The 16,347-nt window shown below is 34.5% G+C and overlaps 1 protein-coding gene across 1 annotated transcript; it reads right to left on the bottom strand.

Annotated features, from left to right (window-relative positions):
* Positions 1 to 79: 79 nt before the first annotated feature.
* Positions 80 to 14,660, bottom strand: LOC107467676 (callose synthase 3). The gene is made up of 42 exons (XM_016086830.3): positions 14,137 to 14,660; positions 13,799 to 13,899; positions 13,585 to 13,709; positions 13,410 to 13,503; positions 13,142 to 13,252; positions 12,927 to 13,043; positions 12,709 to 12,801; positions 12,360 to 12,451; positions 12,046 to 12,172; positions 11,316 to 11,453; positions 11,112 to 11,188; positions 10,918 to 11,011; positions 10,062 to 10,184; positions 9,830 to 9,947; positions 9,211 to 9,545; positions 9,037 to 9,089; positions 8,889 to 8,949; positions 8,560 to 8,641; positions 8,427 to 8,476; positions 8,256 to 8,342; positions 7,754 to 7,888; positions 7,574 to 7,668; positions 7,389 to 7,473; positions 7,154 to 7,314; positions 6,819 to 6,942; positions 6,638 to 6,738; positions 6,417 to 6,549; positions 6,176 to 6,327; positions 5,052 to 5,161; positions 4,836 to 4,967; positions 4,628 to 4,696; positions 4,297 to 4,483; positions 4,073 to 4,229; positions 3,518 to 3,637; positions 3,320 to 3,438; positions 3,083 to 3,166; positions 2,580 to 2,692; positions 2,256 to 2,485; positions 1,370 to 2,164; positions 1,232 to 1,282; positions 837 to 1,022; positions 80 to 544 (listed from the first exon to the last, which is right to left on the bottom strand). Exons 1-42 carry the CDS (start codon positions 14,327 to 14,329, stop codon positions 296 to 298), a joined length of 5,859 nt encoding a protein of 1,952 aa, XP_015942316.1. The 5' UTR covers positions 14,330 to 14,660; the 3' UTR covers positions 80 to 295.
* Positions 14,661 to 16,347: the final 1,687 nt, after the last annotated feature.

Genomic DNA, 16,347 nt, shown 5'->3' with positions numbered 1-16,347 from the left:
ATATCACAAGACAGAATTCAGACCTCCGACATTTGTTTAAACAAACGAGTAATCTGACTACTCAACCAACTCAAATTGGTTAGGAAAGACAAATTTAAATTGAATGAACACTCACTAATTAGTTTTGGGCTTTTGGCAATAATCAAATGCCAGCAACAAAATTGAGGCCTAGTATCCCTCCCATTCTTAATAACAGCTACTTCGATTACAATACAATGGCTACAAAAACATTGCACAAGAGGCGTGGTTGCATGCATGCATGCATGGGAAAGCTCTGTGCAGAAGAAAGAGAAGATTATTCCTTGTTACGAGAAGAGCGCCCCTTCCTTTGGCCTCCAAGAATGCGAGAAATTTGCAAGCCTCGGCTGAATGCTTGGTTGAACAGCATACGTGTCTGAAATTCCGAAACAAATGGAAACCAAGCAAGAAATGCAATGGGAGTGAACAAAAGCAAACCCATTACAATCTCGTAGCCACGTGCAAGAGTTTTTACTGAGCCCCAAAATCCAGCTTTCCGTACTAGAGGCTTTAATGCTTGTGCAATCTGCAAAATACAATGATAACAGTGAGGTAACTTCGAAAAGCCAAAGCCGTAAACAGCAAGCACGTTGAAGAAAATCAAGATAATGTAATTCCACATAATAAAGTCAAACCTCAAATATAAAATAATAATAAACTGCCTCATGAATGGGAAGATAAAACTGTCTAAAGTAAGATTTATTGCATTGCATACAATTTTTAAAACCAAAAGCTCCAGTTAAGTGTGTTCCAATAATTAATGATCAAATAGTTATCGTTAGTTCATTAGTTGGAGGAAAAAAGGACAGAGCAATAACCTGTAGCATTCCCCAACCGGTTGGCATGAAAGCAAGAATGCAAACAACAATGTCCTGGATTGTCATATGAGGAAGGGCAATTAAGAGGGCCAGAACTGATACAAAAGTCACGAATATCAATCCTTTGATTAGCCGGAAGACAAGTTGAAAATCTGCGCTGAATTTTCTCCTCCCAACAGATACCACCTGAAACAATGTGAAAAAGGAAAAATCAGAAAGGACACAGGAACTTGCTCTGCTAGATAAAAAGAAATAAGTGTTGATATAACACATAGGATTTTGACGTAAGCTTTATGGGCAAGAAAGCGACAAGCTTACAACAGATATAATGATTTTATTTTGAGAAAACATACATCCGATATGCCATACAATATACACACAGAACTTGTACTAACCTTCACCACAGATAAAAATAAAAAGATCACCAACCATGATATGCCATACACCTGTAAACCAAGACAACGCATTCAGTTTTCCAAATTTTGATTTAGAAACAAATAAAGATGAGAAGAGCAATGAAGGTGAAGACTAACCAGAATACTTTTTGTTTTTGTAAAATTTAGGTGATAAACAAGACCATATTGATAGATAAAGAAGCGCAGAGATAACAATATCTCAGCTATGATTCCCCGTGTTCCCGAATATTGGAGATGATCTTGTTCCTCCTCCCACCAGGACTCCCAACTTTTCTCAGGTGGTACGCCTATGCCACCTCGGATGCTAATCCATTTATTCCAATCAGTCCAATCATCAACAATCTTTTGCCACTCAAACCCAGAAGGATTGAACAAGAAGGGTGCATAAAGCCAAGTGCCCACCATAAACCACATCGACACAGTGATGAAGAGATAGGCAACCCCACTTCTATAAGTATGACCAAAAATTTGGTACACTACCAGCAAAATCATGAGCTCAATACCCTTGACAAAGTGGCTGCGTGAGTAAAGTCTATAGTTGTCTGCAAATTTGGCATGGAAAACCACAAAACCTCGACCTGTAGGTCTATATTTTGCACCTCCATGAAGTAACGTCCTTCCATAATAGTGAGTCTTTGTCCCAAGCGAGAATGTGAAGAATACTGGAGCTAGCTGCAACTGCATTAATATGAACTCACTAAGTGCAGTTCTAAAGCCCTTTTCCAAGCCAATTTCCATTAGCATGGGCAAGGCCATCAAAAACCCTATTTGAACAAACGACTGAGAAGCCAGAGCCACTTGAAGAGGCTTATTGTCACGAATGGCTTTCTGTGTACTCAAACTTTCTTCAAGCCCACTGAGAACCAGATATAGGCGACCATAGAGGAATACATATACAGTAAGAACAGTAATCTGTAAAATGAAAAGAGGTAAACTAAAAGGTTAGAAATTCTGGATATAAGAACAACAACACAAGGATGACTCGACTCTAAGGGTAACATACAAGTGTACTGAAGTAAAATCCAACTGTGGTGAAATAACAAGACAGCATTCTGAAGAAATCAAAACGATGCCCAAGTCGGTACACATCTCGACTCAGTGTTTGCTCTCCATTGCCATTAGCTATCTTTGCTTCAAACATAGAAATCTGGTTGAGTCCAACATCTCTCCCCTTCCCAACTTGAATGTACTCATGATGAGTGACATTTCCTTCACGGAGTGTAGAGTTAAAGCCTACATGAACATAGTAAAATTCATACACAGGTAAGATAAAAATAAAAAAATAAAAAAACAAAGCAACGAAAGAATGTTTTGGACATCACTTTACCAGCAAAAATATCTTCGCTCAGATTGATAACCTTGGAGGCTTTGCTAACACCCCCTCTTGTGAGGTGAAAAAGCCTATCAAAGACATCAGGATGACCATAGTGGAAGCGAACCCTATAGAAAGCATAATAAAAGAAAGTAGATTATACATTTCTATAACATATATAGAGTATCGAAGAAAAATGTATGATGAAGCCCAAAATGGTGATACAAAAATATATCTAATGAAAATATGACAAAATATTACTTAAAGGCATTAATGAGTTAGTATTTGGCCTGCATTCATTTGATGCATTCAGATTGTCACTTTCTCTGTATGTTGCTTCAGCATGGATTTTATATTTATGCAACTATAAAGTTGCTCAAATACCATCTGGACCAAGCATGTCAACCTATTGCGTCTCCCACTTGGAACCTTTTTCTCCAACTCCTCTTCTCAGTCATATAATTTTCTTAGCCATCAAAAGATAAAAACAAGCGAAAAGATCAATAATAAGAACTTACTTCAGGGGATTAGCCAACAATCTCTGACCAATTGTAACAAAACTGGTCTCCTGATTTGACATGAACCATGCAAGTGAAGAAACACTGAAATCTCAGACAGACACAGTCAGGGACACTAAAATTTATCAACTACAGTTGTATGAGAAAAATGTTACTTCTCAGGAATACCAAAAAAAAAAAAATAATTTAAAATTATATTCGAAAACAGAAATAAATAAAAGACCCAAGTGACTTTACCTTCCAGTAAATATATGCTCCCTGAGTCCAAGAATACTTGGGTACCTCACACCATCATGCTTCTTAAGAAATTCTTGCAATAAATTTCTCATTTTCAAAGCTTCTTCCATATAGTTGTCCTACAGAAAAGGTAACTTAATCACATAGCATTATGCAAGACCTTATAATTGTGTTCTCTGCCTTATCATACAAGCTTACCTGGTTCATATCTATTGTTTGCAAGCCTTCTCCACGTGTGAAAATTATGGCATGGTTCTGATTTTCAGGCTTACCCTCACCCAAAATAGCTGGTCCAGGAAGCTTTATTTTATATATTACCTGATTAGGAGAGTCAAGTGGAGAATATGAACCAAGATATCTTCAAGTGAATTCAATGGAGGTAAAAGGATTGATTAGAAGTTAAAGTCTAGAGTTGTATTTAGCCCTACAGAAAAAACTATTTACTCCCTCATTGAAGTTAACATTTTTACAAAACATTGTTTCTCTGTAAAAGGGTTTATTCAGTTATGCATATACCTCTTCCAATCCTAGGAAAATTAATATTATTCACCATCAAGATTATGTCATGAACCATCTCTCCTAAAAGCTTAAGCCATGTCAACTATAAACTTTCCAATGTTATCATATTTTGTATCCTCCATAGGTGGTATTTTCACTGTTTCTCCCCAATAAAAAAATATATTTTCTTTATAAATTACTAGAGTAAAAAAAGATGAAAAAAATTACAGGCTCCATGTATCGACATCTAATCACCTGGTCTAAATACTGCACTGGCTCTGTCTCTGAAGGATTACTGGATTTTGGCATTGCCTTCACTAAACAAGAGTAATAAACCTTGTTGATCTTTTTTGGCCTCTCTTTGCTAGGTTCCTCAACCTCATCAATGTAAGCAACCCGAAGTGAAGGGTATCTGCCAATCAATGAATAAGTACATGAAGCATTAAGATCAGTATTACTAAGCAGGGACACTAACTTACCTTGTCATAAGCCTCAATATGTCTTGAGCACGAGCAGCACCAGATCGCTTGTCAATCCCATATTGTTGGCATGATACTACATATGAGAATTTCATATCTGCTACTGCTTGACATTGCGTCAACAATGACCTTTCACCCGTTGCATTGTTGTCTGAATTTTCTATGGCTTTATAGCCTTCCATCAAATCTGCACATTCATGGCATTTCGTCAGAAAAACAAAACTTCTGAAAAAAAAAAAAAATCTCGAGTTTCTTTGACTTGTAAATTCAAAGCTAAAACAAAAGCAGATACTGAGTATGCATTCAGCCAATCCCAAAAGCAATCAATCACCTTCATCTTTTGCCATGTCAAGGAAAGCCTGGAGTTCCAAAGCCTTTCTGTAGTACATCATGCCTCTTACTGCACCAGTATGCAAACTTCAGTCAATTACAACAACTAACAAGCATATCAAATTCTGATGATAGGATCCTAAAGAACCCAAGCTTGTATTAGAAATATTTGTTCTTTTTTTTTTTTGTGTATCTGAGAGAGAGAGGACCAGTTTTAGTCAAAGTTTGGCCTCTGTATGAAGCCCAGAGACGAAGTTCTTCTTCTAACTCATCCGATTCATTTCCTTTCAGTTCCTCCTCACTGGAACAATTCACTCTCTGAAGGAAGTTGTTCCATTCGTCTGTATATCAATAACAAAAAAGGTTACATCAAATGCAATGATATCCATCCTTGAACTTTCACACTTCTGTGTAAAGGGGTGAACCTGGAAAGATCTTTTGCAAGTAAAAGAGTATCGAAACACCATCTTCATTGGGTGATTCCAACTCACGTAAGGAAAAGAGAACCTCTTCAGTGTAATATGGTGTTAAAACCCTGTTAAGTCAACGTGCCAAAAATAAATATTTACATGATTCATTTTCTTTCTAAAGGAAGTTAAAGTTACTTTTAATACAACGTATATATATGGTGATATTAAAGTTCATCTATGTATCAATTAGGGATATAATTAGTTTCTACTTTATTAGACATTGTAATTTTGAAGAAGGACTAAGACCTACAAGCTGAGGAGTTCTTTCCCTCAACAATATATGTAAGCACGTATATGTGTATATATGTCGACCAAATTAAAGAAGCAAAGAATATGTATAATTTCTAATAACCACTAAGTTATAATTTCATGGGAAAAAGCTTCAAGCTGCAGTACGGTGAAAAGAATTTACCGTAGCTTTCATCCAATAATATTTTATTATTAATACAATTTCTTCCTACTTAGGTCATCTTTCAAGAAATTGTTGTTCCTGAAAGCTAGCCATGAAAATGAAACCAAACCAAACAATAAAACTGGGTTGCCTTCACAATAACATAAAAGTTGCAGAGTTGATCGTGTTGTTTTGGAAAGTTTACGTTTTTTTTTTTTAATTAAATTAACAATATCATTTTGCTTTTAAATGATTTGATTTTTGTGAGTTTAGCAAATAATTGTGCTGATGATTATAATGCACTCTATTATGAATGGAATCAATCAAAATTCGTCATTAATGCAGCAATTTGTTCATTCAGGATCTAATCCTTCGGTTAGAATTGTTATCACATTATTCAATTCATGAATCTAAGTATAGTTTGAAAACCTTGTAAATTGTTTACTTACAAATTTAAGTTACAACTATGTATGCATATTTTTGGGGGAAAAAATAAAAACATAAAAATAATAATAATAAATACTATATAAATACTTTGAATCTTCAGTCACCAAGAATGCATAGACAAAAAACAATTCAGATATGCAAATAGTATGTAAGAAGGAGTGTCTCTAAGAGCTTTGAATTATCTATTTCAGAAGTGTCAATGGAAAAATGCAACAAAATACAGGACTATGGAAAAGCTTACGAGAATGATAGCATGTTGCGGACTTTGGGTGCTGCAGGCATGTCCATAAACAGTGAATTAGAGAAAAAAGAAATACGCCTTTTGGCTTCCAAATTAGATGGTACGTCCATTGCAGATTCTTTGGTTGTAAGCAGCAAGTAAAGCCGTTTAAGCTGCCAATTTTTAAAAGGAGGAAAACATGACATCAGATATGCACTCCACTATTCATACTCTTAGCAGAATAACTAGATTGGTAGAGAACCTTCTCTGTCCAAGCTTCAGTAACTGGTTGAATTGGAAACCTAATAGCTCCTTCAGAAGCAAACAGCTGATGTTGTGACTCAAGGGCAAGCATCCCCTCATGTCCAGCTCCACCATGGATTGATTCTACCAAACTGTTCAATCAAAACCAACACAATCATAATCAAGGAATTATGATGATTCCCTTCAAAGGTGTAGAGATTGGGTTCTATGTTTCTTCACCTGGATATATGATCCTCCAACATTATATCTCTCGTCACTACTTCTAGCATGTCCTGGAAGAGAATCACAACTTGGTCCCTTTCTTCATGCTTATTGTCTATCTGCAACATAAAAAATGCATGATAAGATTTTGACATGCTTATAACAAAAATATAAACTACACAAGGTGATCAAACAATACCAAATATTTGATTAGCTCAACAAACTGCCGGTAGAGACTAGGAAGTGCATTTAGTCTGAATTGACTTATTAGGTCACCTTCTTCTATATGTTTGTCTACCTCAGAGAAAATGGATTCTATAACCCTGAAATGAAAGGTGCCAACAAAAACCAAAAGGTTTTAGATAAACGACAACCAATTAAGAGTGTCGTAGAAGGCAAAGCATCAAAGTTGAGGAATCTAGTTATTTCCAAGAGTCTACTTTGGATCAAGATAGGAAGAGATTATCAAGAAAGAGATCACTCATAAAGCACTCTCACTTCTATAAACAACCACATTATAGCTTTAAAACTTACTGTTTCTCACGGTCCCCCTGAACCAGGTACTTAATAATGCTCTTAAATGAAGCATAGCACTCCCGAACAGCACAAGACATATAGTTGTCAGCCTCTATCCTTTTCCTCAGCTCTTTATCCTTTCCATTGCTGTCTTTGGCCATATCCACTGCGATTGGAATCTATGGAACACAGATAAATTATTAAATGAGCATAAAGGTAGCAAAGTTTCAAAAAGAAGACAGAATAAACAAACCTTGCTCGCAAGTAAGAATGGTGGCCATTGTATAAGGTCCAACTCACGATCAGCCCAATAAGGTACAAGCAAAAGGTCCATTTCTCTGAATAAGAACACCATAAGATACACTGCTGTTAAAAAAAACAGTATATATAGACAGGAAAGAACAAGAACTGAAAGCATAAATTGAATCCACTGACAACCTATTACTGATAAGATCTTCCTCTCTGAAACTAGTGATTATTTGGTTCCACAACTGAGCAAATCTTGCAGCCTCTTTACCTTTGTTAGATGGAATCTGTACCATTTAGCCAAATTATGTAAGTTGAGGATACTGTTATTTTTAATTAAAATCTCAAGAATGTGATGGCATAATAATTAACCTGATCAAATCTGCGCGAAAAAGTAGCTTTCAGTCCTTTTTTCCTTTGCTCACTCTTTTCCTCGGGGATCAAACAAGCATTGAAGGCTCCAGGCAATGATTCAAAACGGGATCTGAGCATTCCTAGTGTCCTTATCTGAAACCAGCAGACAGTGAAATTATTATAAAAGGCACTAATAATTCATTCATAAAGTAAGACCCCTTCAAAATCAACAACTTGGATTTGATTCTATTAGAACTAGAAAACCAAACTTGAAACTCAAGCAAACATAAACTTGAATAATCAACTAGAAAAAGACACTAGTGACAATGGCTACATATTATTGCTTGAGGAGCAGTCCAAAATTCAAGGGACAGCAGATGGAAGGAACAAGACTAATGCATATCTACCATGGCAACAAATTCTTGCTTCTTTAGAACATGATTAAGCACTAAATAAATAACAAAATCTAATGATCCAAAACCATTATAAAAGAGATCAAAGGAGAAGGCAATCTACTAACCTCCCCGAGGCGACGGAATGCTCCATAAATACCACCAAATAAAGTAGAAAATATGGCATACCAAATCTGGGTATCCATAAAGTATACCTTCAAAGGAAAAAAAAAAAGATTTAGGTAATTATGCAGAATATATTGAAGAGCAACCAAATTAACTATAGTATAAAAACATACCAGAATAATTGGAGCCCAAAGTGCAATTATAACACCAACGTTATTTCGAGCTACAAAAAGCACAAGAAGGTAATTCACATGAGAAAAATGAAATGACATAATATAAAATCAAAAAAATGCTCAACCTTACTACCATGGGGAAAGAATTCATGCCACTGGAATTTCGAGATTTTTACACCCATTATAGCTTTTGTAGGTCCCACCAGAGGCTTTATCTATAATAAGAATGAAAGAGAGAGACCGTTAACACAAATCAAATTAATTGGTTATTTCAAAGTAGTTATGTTTTTATTAATGTCCAATACAGGCAGTTATACGAGTTAATTGATTTTTTTAAAGAAAGCTACAAACACACGTTTTATCTATAGCAACAATGTACAATACAAACAATTAGGATGTGAAAAAGAAAATGCAGAGGAAATGACAGAACCATCCAACAGTAATAAATGATAAGAGAATCACCTCTATATAGTAGCTGAACGCTAACTTTGTGATCAATAAGAGGACCCAAAACATTGTGTACCTGAAATTAAAGACAGAGAAATTAACATCTTATTCCTAGGAAACTTGCATAAATTCCGAATGATGAGAGACTCTAGAACTTTCTTACTTGAAAAGGGACAAAGTGCTCTCATGCATTCCCCTACCAACATAGAGACGAGGCTGTCATTTTTAAAGCAGAAAAAACTAGTTATAGTCCCACTTGCAATGGCACAAAAAAACTGCTGTTTGTTGTACCAAACCACAAAATAGATAATGAAAACAGAGTTTTGATGTCACCTACCTGTGACCACCACATCATTAGCATCACAATCCTATAGTTTGACCTCTCAAGAAAACGACGAATAAGTGGGAAAAGAAATAATATGGCAGCAAGCATGTTCGGGGACAAGTATATAACAACAGCCATAATGAACAAAGAAGACGAACTTGAATTGCTCCCAAACCAACTTTGGATGGTTTGAGCAAACCCAGGAGGATTGTCCCAAGTGTAAGCATATGTAACTGAAAGAACAATCACCCATGCTGCAGCTGAAATAATTTTAAGAATATATCTCAACTTAACATGCATGGACATAGTTCGCTGTGCTTTCCAACTGAGAATCACATCCAGAGTAGCTGCCCAAGTGAAAAACAAAACCAGGATAAAGAAAAAGGAAAAACCATAAGCAACCTCCTCATAATGTAAAAAGCTTGAAAGTAAACAAGTTTAGAAAGACTTTGGCCATTGATACTCTTGCATGTTAGACATTAATAGCGGCAGAAGAAATGCTTCCAAAATGGCGGTTAAAGTAGCAAGGTAGATTGCAATTTTTACAGAAACACATGCAACAATGATAGAATTAGCTATTGAATTACACTAGACATTAGTATATCTTCAGGTAAAATTTGCTATCCCCTACCTTGTCCAAGCTTCAATATGGCTGCTGTTATAAACACACTCAGCACCTTCTTGAAGACATCACCATTAAAAATTGCACTTGGATTCCCAGTTCCATTCCATGCAACAATAATCATTGCCTAATCAAATATTAGCTATTCAGAAGTAGATCTTATTTTGCATTATATTAAAGGGAAAAACAATTAACGTAGAGGGAGAGTGACAACATAAATACATAACGCAATATTTATTACCTGTAAGCACAAAATGAAGAAGCCCCACATGCGATCAAAACTTCTGAAAATATGCCAAAATGACCTTATCTCAACAAAGTTAACTTTTCCAACCCATCTGTCGGAATTAGTTGGCTTGTTATCCTGTAAATTCAAGTTTGCAGCAAGACTTACGATAAGGTGGCACATGGGAGTTTCAGGCTTTCAACAGTTACTAGTTGAATTAAGTTATTCATATAAATGGTAAGAAATTCAAAAGAAAAATCCATCAGACAGTTTCCATCACTTACTAGCCAATGTCATAATCAAGTACAACAGTAAATCCATTTGACAGTTTACATAACTTAGTAGTCAATGTCATAATCAAGTACAACAGTACAAATAAGTTTCTTCCCATCTTCAGCCAAACATTAAGTCTATTTTTTTAATCAAACAGTACATATCATAATTGTCTCCCGAAAAAGCAAAAAAGATTCATGTATTTGGTCTTAAATCCGAAACATCAAATAAGCTCTTAAATGCTTAAATTTGTCTCAACTTAGTCTTGTTTCAAATGTTCCATATATACCCTAAATGCATTGCAATTATAAAGACAAACTCAAAGTATCACACAAGCAAGTGGCTTTCATCCAAAAAGCTAGATTCGAAGAAAGATAGAGTCATCTACTATACAAAAGCACTATGAAGAAAAATGACACCAAGCATAAATTTCAGATATCCAACTCTTCTACCCAACAAAAATGACACCAACTTTATGCAGCAGAGCATATAAGATTGGCTGGATGCCCCATGAACCCATACTGGGAGCAAGTAAATGTTTATAATTGTGAAGATAGTGAGAAAAATCAAAGACAATAAATTCATGATCAGCACTTACATTAGATTTGTCAAAATCTTGACGCTCAACTGGCAGCGAAAAGAAATCAGCATCAGCACGCATTGGCCAACCAAGCCGGAAACAATCAGCTGACCTACAATTGTCATTAAGAATTGATAACCCAGAAAGGCATCAGCAATACTGTAATAGGCAGCAAACAGAAGAGGATAGAAAGAGAGAACCATCAGTTGTACCAGAAATATTCATTTAAATCATCATAGTTCCTCCATTGTGAATGCTTTGACCTCCCCTTTTTACTCCTTTCAGCTTCCTGTTAGCAACACAGTTATAACCATTTATGAGGCATTATCAATGGTACAAATTACACATTGGTTGTGCATGATGACAAACATAAAACAAGGAGGGAAAAGAAGACAATAATAAAGGGCGGAAAGCACCTTTGCAATAACATTATAGATAGGAGTTACAACTTTCCCCAAGAAAGCCTCCTCTTCACCTCCATAAGCTGGCTTGATATTCTCTCCCGTCATTGGACTAACATTACCAGAAAGCATACCATACAATTCAAAAGCCATCTACAGGAGACCACAAAAAGTATCCCGCAAAGGCACAGAACATGTCAATATGTAGTTGATTCCCCTTAAATGCCAAAACACAGGGAGTTAATGCATCAGTTAGAGATGTAGTGTTAAACGCTTGTTCTTCTTCCTAACAACTTAAACTTTTGAGAGAGTTGATCTCCCATAAACTATAATGACCGAGTGGTAGGAACTAAAAAGTTCCTCCAAATCTTCATAATCTTCATAGTTAATTTTTTCGGCACAAGATAAAATATGAGGGTTATCCAATAACAGGTAAGAAAACCTAACCTAGAGTTTATGTTGGTATCAAAATATTGAACTGAGAATGTATAATAAGATGGAAGCAAAAGAGGACTAAAAGGTAGTTAAAAAAAACTTAACACAATTAAATAAGGTTGAACACAGATACTAAAACTGTTGAAATATACATTCCTAATAGCTTAAAAGGAAAAAGCCCACTTGAAAACACAAGCTTATACATGTGCACTCGTGAAAATTCATTTAGTAAGTTTGGTAATGGATATTCATTACCTGTTGCAGTTTCATTCTATAATATTAAACAATTTGTTCTAATTACAAAGCTTACATGGTGATAGATATAGCACAGGCATTCTGGCATGAATCTTAGGTTGGCAGCTTCACCCCATATTAGAAGATACAGGCCCATGTACAGTAGTTTACGCTGCTGCACTTCTTGCTGTATGGTTGGTAACCTGCAATATGCATCCACAAATGTTTGTGTCAGATTCAGGAGCTGACATATGGATTTAGCATTATTGTGAAAACAAGTTTAAAATGAATAATGTCTGGTTATACCCATTTGTAGCCAAACAAAGAACTCCTAGTTAGAAAAAGAACAGTTGCATAATCATTCGACACAATGAAAATAGAAACACTCACCAAAGGCTACTTTTCCGACCCAAATACTTGCACCACCTTTTGTAATTCTTGAAAAGTTTCTTCATGACTTCTGTTAGAGCACGCTCATCCAACTAATCAAATAATATGTACACGTCAAAATCAGATTAAACACCAATTGATGCAAAATAAAATAGTTGTTATTAACCGTATGGCTTCCACATATAGATTGCCAGTAAATTAATTGCAGGTACATGCATACAGTAAACAAGTTTCAATTCCTTAAGAATGATTTGCAGCAAGAAACTCACCTATAGCATCAAGGAATAATTTCAGTGCATGCTTTTACACAAAAACAAAAACTGTATCATTTATCCAATCAAAAGAATACCTTTGGTTGTTGATCAGGTTTAGGAAATTGCCTTATGTGCACATTTGCAAGCAATAAGATCAAATGTTCTCTCTGATTTGCTACATTGTGCTTCTGCATTTAGTACAAGAGGTGAAAACAAGTTTGATAGGATATGCTAGTCATGAAGCGGCCATGTCATGCTAAAATAACAGAGATTCGAATCAATAGAAATGTTACAACTCCAGATTTTACTTTACCTGAAAGCCAAACATTACCCCAAGCCAATCTAGAATGTCTTCATCCTTTTTTTTCTTGTAGTCCTTAGGCCAGGCAAGACCTCTTGTGTTTCGAAGAGCGGATACAGCAGCTTGGATCTATGAATAGAGCCAAATATGGGCTTTTACTACAATTTGATGGAAATTATATGATGTGGCTAAAATTTCATTTCATAGATATTAAACTACAATCATACCTCCGGAAATCTCATTACTGCCTGATTTGCACTATCAGGATCAAGAGGAAGAATATTGTAAGGAACTAATATCTCTGTTTTCTCAGCAACTTTATCTTGAGTCTCCAAAATCTATTAAATGTCAGTGGCAAACAAATCATAGGCACTCAAGACTGGTGACAACAAAACAAATTAGAAGCAACGTAGACTATCAACTTATTTAAATTTGGACAAAATTCCACATATCATCAATAGGAAAATCACATTTCTGGAGCTATAGAAATATAACCTCACGATCAACTTCCACAGACTGTGTCATGTTAACAGCCTTCAAAACCTCAAAAAGAACATTAGCAGTCTGATATGCCTTGGTTAGTTGTGCACTGAAAGTAAGAAGACAAACTCACTGTTAGTTGCAAAATAACTGAGATTGTATTATGTTGCAAATGATCTAGATAACACACCGGTCAGCTTTATCAGCAGCATTCTGTAAAGCTTGGATATATTTCTTGTAGTAGTGCTGATAAAAACTCTGCATCTCACGAGCATCGCTTTTCTTTACCCTTCCTTTCAATGTTGGATCATTTTCCTAACCCCAAAAACAAATGAAACAAATTGATAAAAAGATACATAAAATTACCATGAAGAAATACTGGAAAAGCAGCATTAATAGCTTACTCTTTCTAGGCGCTGGAGAAGAGCAGTTTTGAATTGCCGAACACCACGACCACTTGAAGTTGGGTCCAACCTATGAGCTTTCTCAAAGGCATAAAACCGGCCTACAAGAGCAACAAGAAATACATTCATGCAAGGATAAATAATTACAGCCTTCAAAGAAATTAAATGCATGCACAAATGCAATATTCTATCTATGAAGGAAATGCACAAAGCCAACACCAGGAAAGCAAGCAAAGAACTTCAGCTAAGCATAAGCACAATGAGTTGCACTAACCTAGCTATGACAGCGAATGAATAAATAACAGTGAAGTTCAGCGAGAAAAACAGAATGTTCTTACAGAGATAAGCGACTCTAGGATGAGTCTTCTCAACCTCATTGGCAACACGAAGAATGGGTGCAATCTCAACAAGGGAGGAAGGCACCACCTCGCTGTCAAATATGGCCTCTCCGAGGTTCCCGGCGGTTTGCGTCCGCGTGATCCGCCGCTGCGACGCCCCCGACGGTTCCGACGGGCCCACCCTCGACGACATTGTTTCGCGGATCTACTTCACAGAACCGTTTCTTCACAGAACCGTTTGCATGTAAGTTAAAAACTTAATCTGAGCTCACAGTTACAATGCAAATGAGAGAAGTGTGCCCTAGCTAGCAGATGAAGAAATAGAGAGAGTGTGTGAATGTGAATGTGAATGTGAGTGTTTGCAAAGGGAAGCAAAGCAAACAAAGCATGTGTGTTGTTGAGCAATTAGTATAGCTGGTGGATTCGGTTGCGGAAATAGAAATGCGAATGTGGAAATGGAAGACGCTTGGTTGGAGTTGAGTTGAATCGAGTTGAGTGTAACATTCGTCAAGTCAAGAGAGGTCAGAAAAGCTGAAAAGGTGGGGTCCGTTTTCTTTTTGGAACTGTGTTCCTCAACAAAATGCACCGTTTCTTCCTCTGAATAACACCTCCTGCCATTTTTGCTGGCCCTTTCAAATTTCAAACATTAACGGCTATTTTATATTGTTAATTCCCACCTTAAAATTAGATAAATTTTCCTAATAACAAATGCCATAAACCTCAATTATCGATTGGAAAAATTGTTAGAGGCTTAGAGCTTTTGTGTCACTTGTGACTTTATCACATGTTTCAGTTACTTTAAGTGGCTTTTACATATTAAATATAAAAATATTATAAATTGAGTATTTTTTACTTTGTGAATTAAAAGAGCAGAAAGTTCATTACTAAAAGACCTAACACTTTGATATTATTCAAACAAATTTTAAGTCACAAATGCCATTTTTTTATATAAGGTTGAGAATAATATTTTTTAGAATTATAAATGACTAAAATATTAATTTTAAATGTGACAGCGTTTGATTTAAGGTATAGAATTCGATTTCTATTTTAGAAAAATTAAAAAAAAATTAGAAACATAAATCAGATTCTTCCATCTTAATTCTTTGTATAATTTTTAAAAATATCAAAAATTATATTATTAATGTATATCACTTGTTAATAAATTAGCCCACAAATGCCAATTGCCCAGTTATGATGCACTCTATTTAAAATATTTTTTAAAAGTTATCTGCCAAACAAATGTCACATTTAAATGTTCATTAAATTTTATAACTCTTAAATTTTTTGTTTGAAACTATTTAGATAAAGACGTCAAAAACGTTTTTTTAAGATATTTTTTAATAATTAAAATTTAATACATATAATTAATTCAATCGTGTTATTTTTGTCAAAATTATGTCAGACAAATTAATTTGATCGAAAAATAGTGAATCAAATCTTGAATTGATCTAAATTAATATTATTTTTTTATAAAAAATAACTACAATATCCTTATTATAAAAANTATTATATAATATTAATTTTGATAATCATAAATTCTAGTCCTTTACTTCTCCTCTATAGTGTTAGGATTTAAAGTTTTCAATATATATATATATAATAGGAGTATTTTAGTCATTTTTTATAATAAAGATATTGTAGTTATTTTTTTATAAAAATAATATTAATTTAATTCGGTTCAAGATTTGATTCACCATTTTTTTGTTAAATTAATTTGTCTAGCCTAATTTTGACAAAAAAAACATGATTTAATTAGTTATATGTGTTAAATTTTAATTACTAAAAATTATTTTTAAAAAAAGATATTTTAAACATCTTTATCAGAATAATATTTTTTTATGATATGTGACATTAACTTCTAGTGTTTCTTAATATAAACATAAAGATATTATAAATCTGTTTTTTTTTTCAAAGATAATAAATTTTATTTTACCAAAAAAATATAGAGTATCCAAAAATCAACAATATAGAGTAATAAAAAAAGTTGAGGTTTTTAACATTCAACAAAAGAGGATTAATTTTTTTAATTATGAAAACTCAAAATATGTGTATGTCCAGTTATAAAAAAATGGTATATTTTTATAAATATAAAGATAATTTTTTTAAAAAATTAAAATTCATAAATTGGAGGTTCAGATTTATTTAGGATACAAAATTTAGGATTCGATTTATGGTAAAAAAAAATATTTATGAGTGAAAATACAATTTTTT

Source organism: Arachis duranensis, chromosome 9 (genome assembly GCF_000817695.3).
Source record: "Arachis duranensis cultivar V14167 chromosome 9, aradu.V14167.gnm2.J7QH, whole genome shotgun sequence".
Taxonomy (NCBI): domain Eukaryota; kingdom Viridiplantae; phylum Streptophyta; class Magnoliopsida; order Fabales; family Fabaceae; genus Arachis; species Arachis duranensis.
The sequence above is the reverse complement of the archived record's forward strand: the minus strand, read 5'-3'. Positions and strand labels throughout refer to the sequence as shown.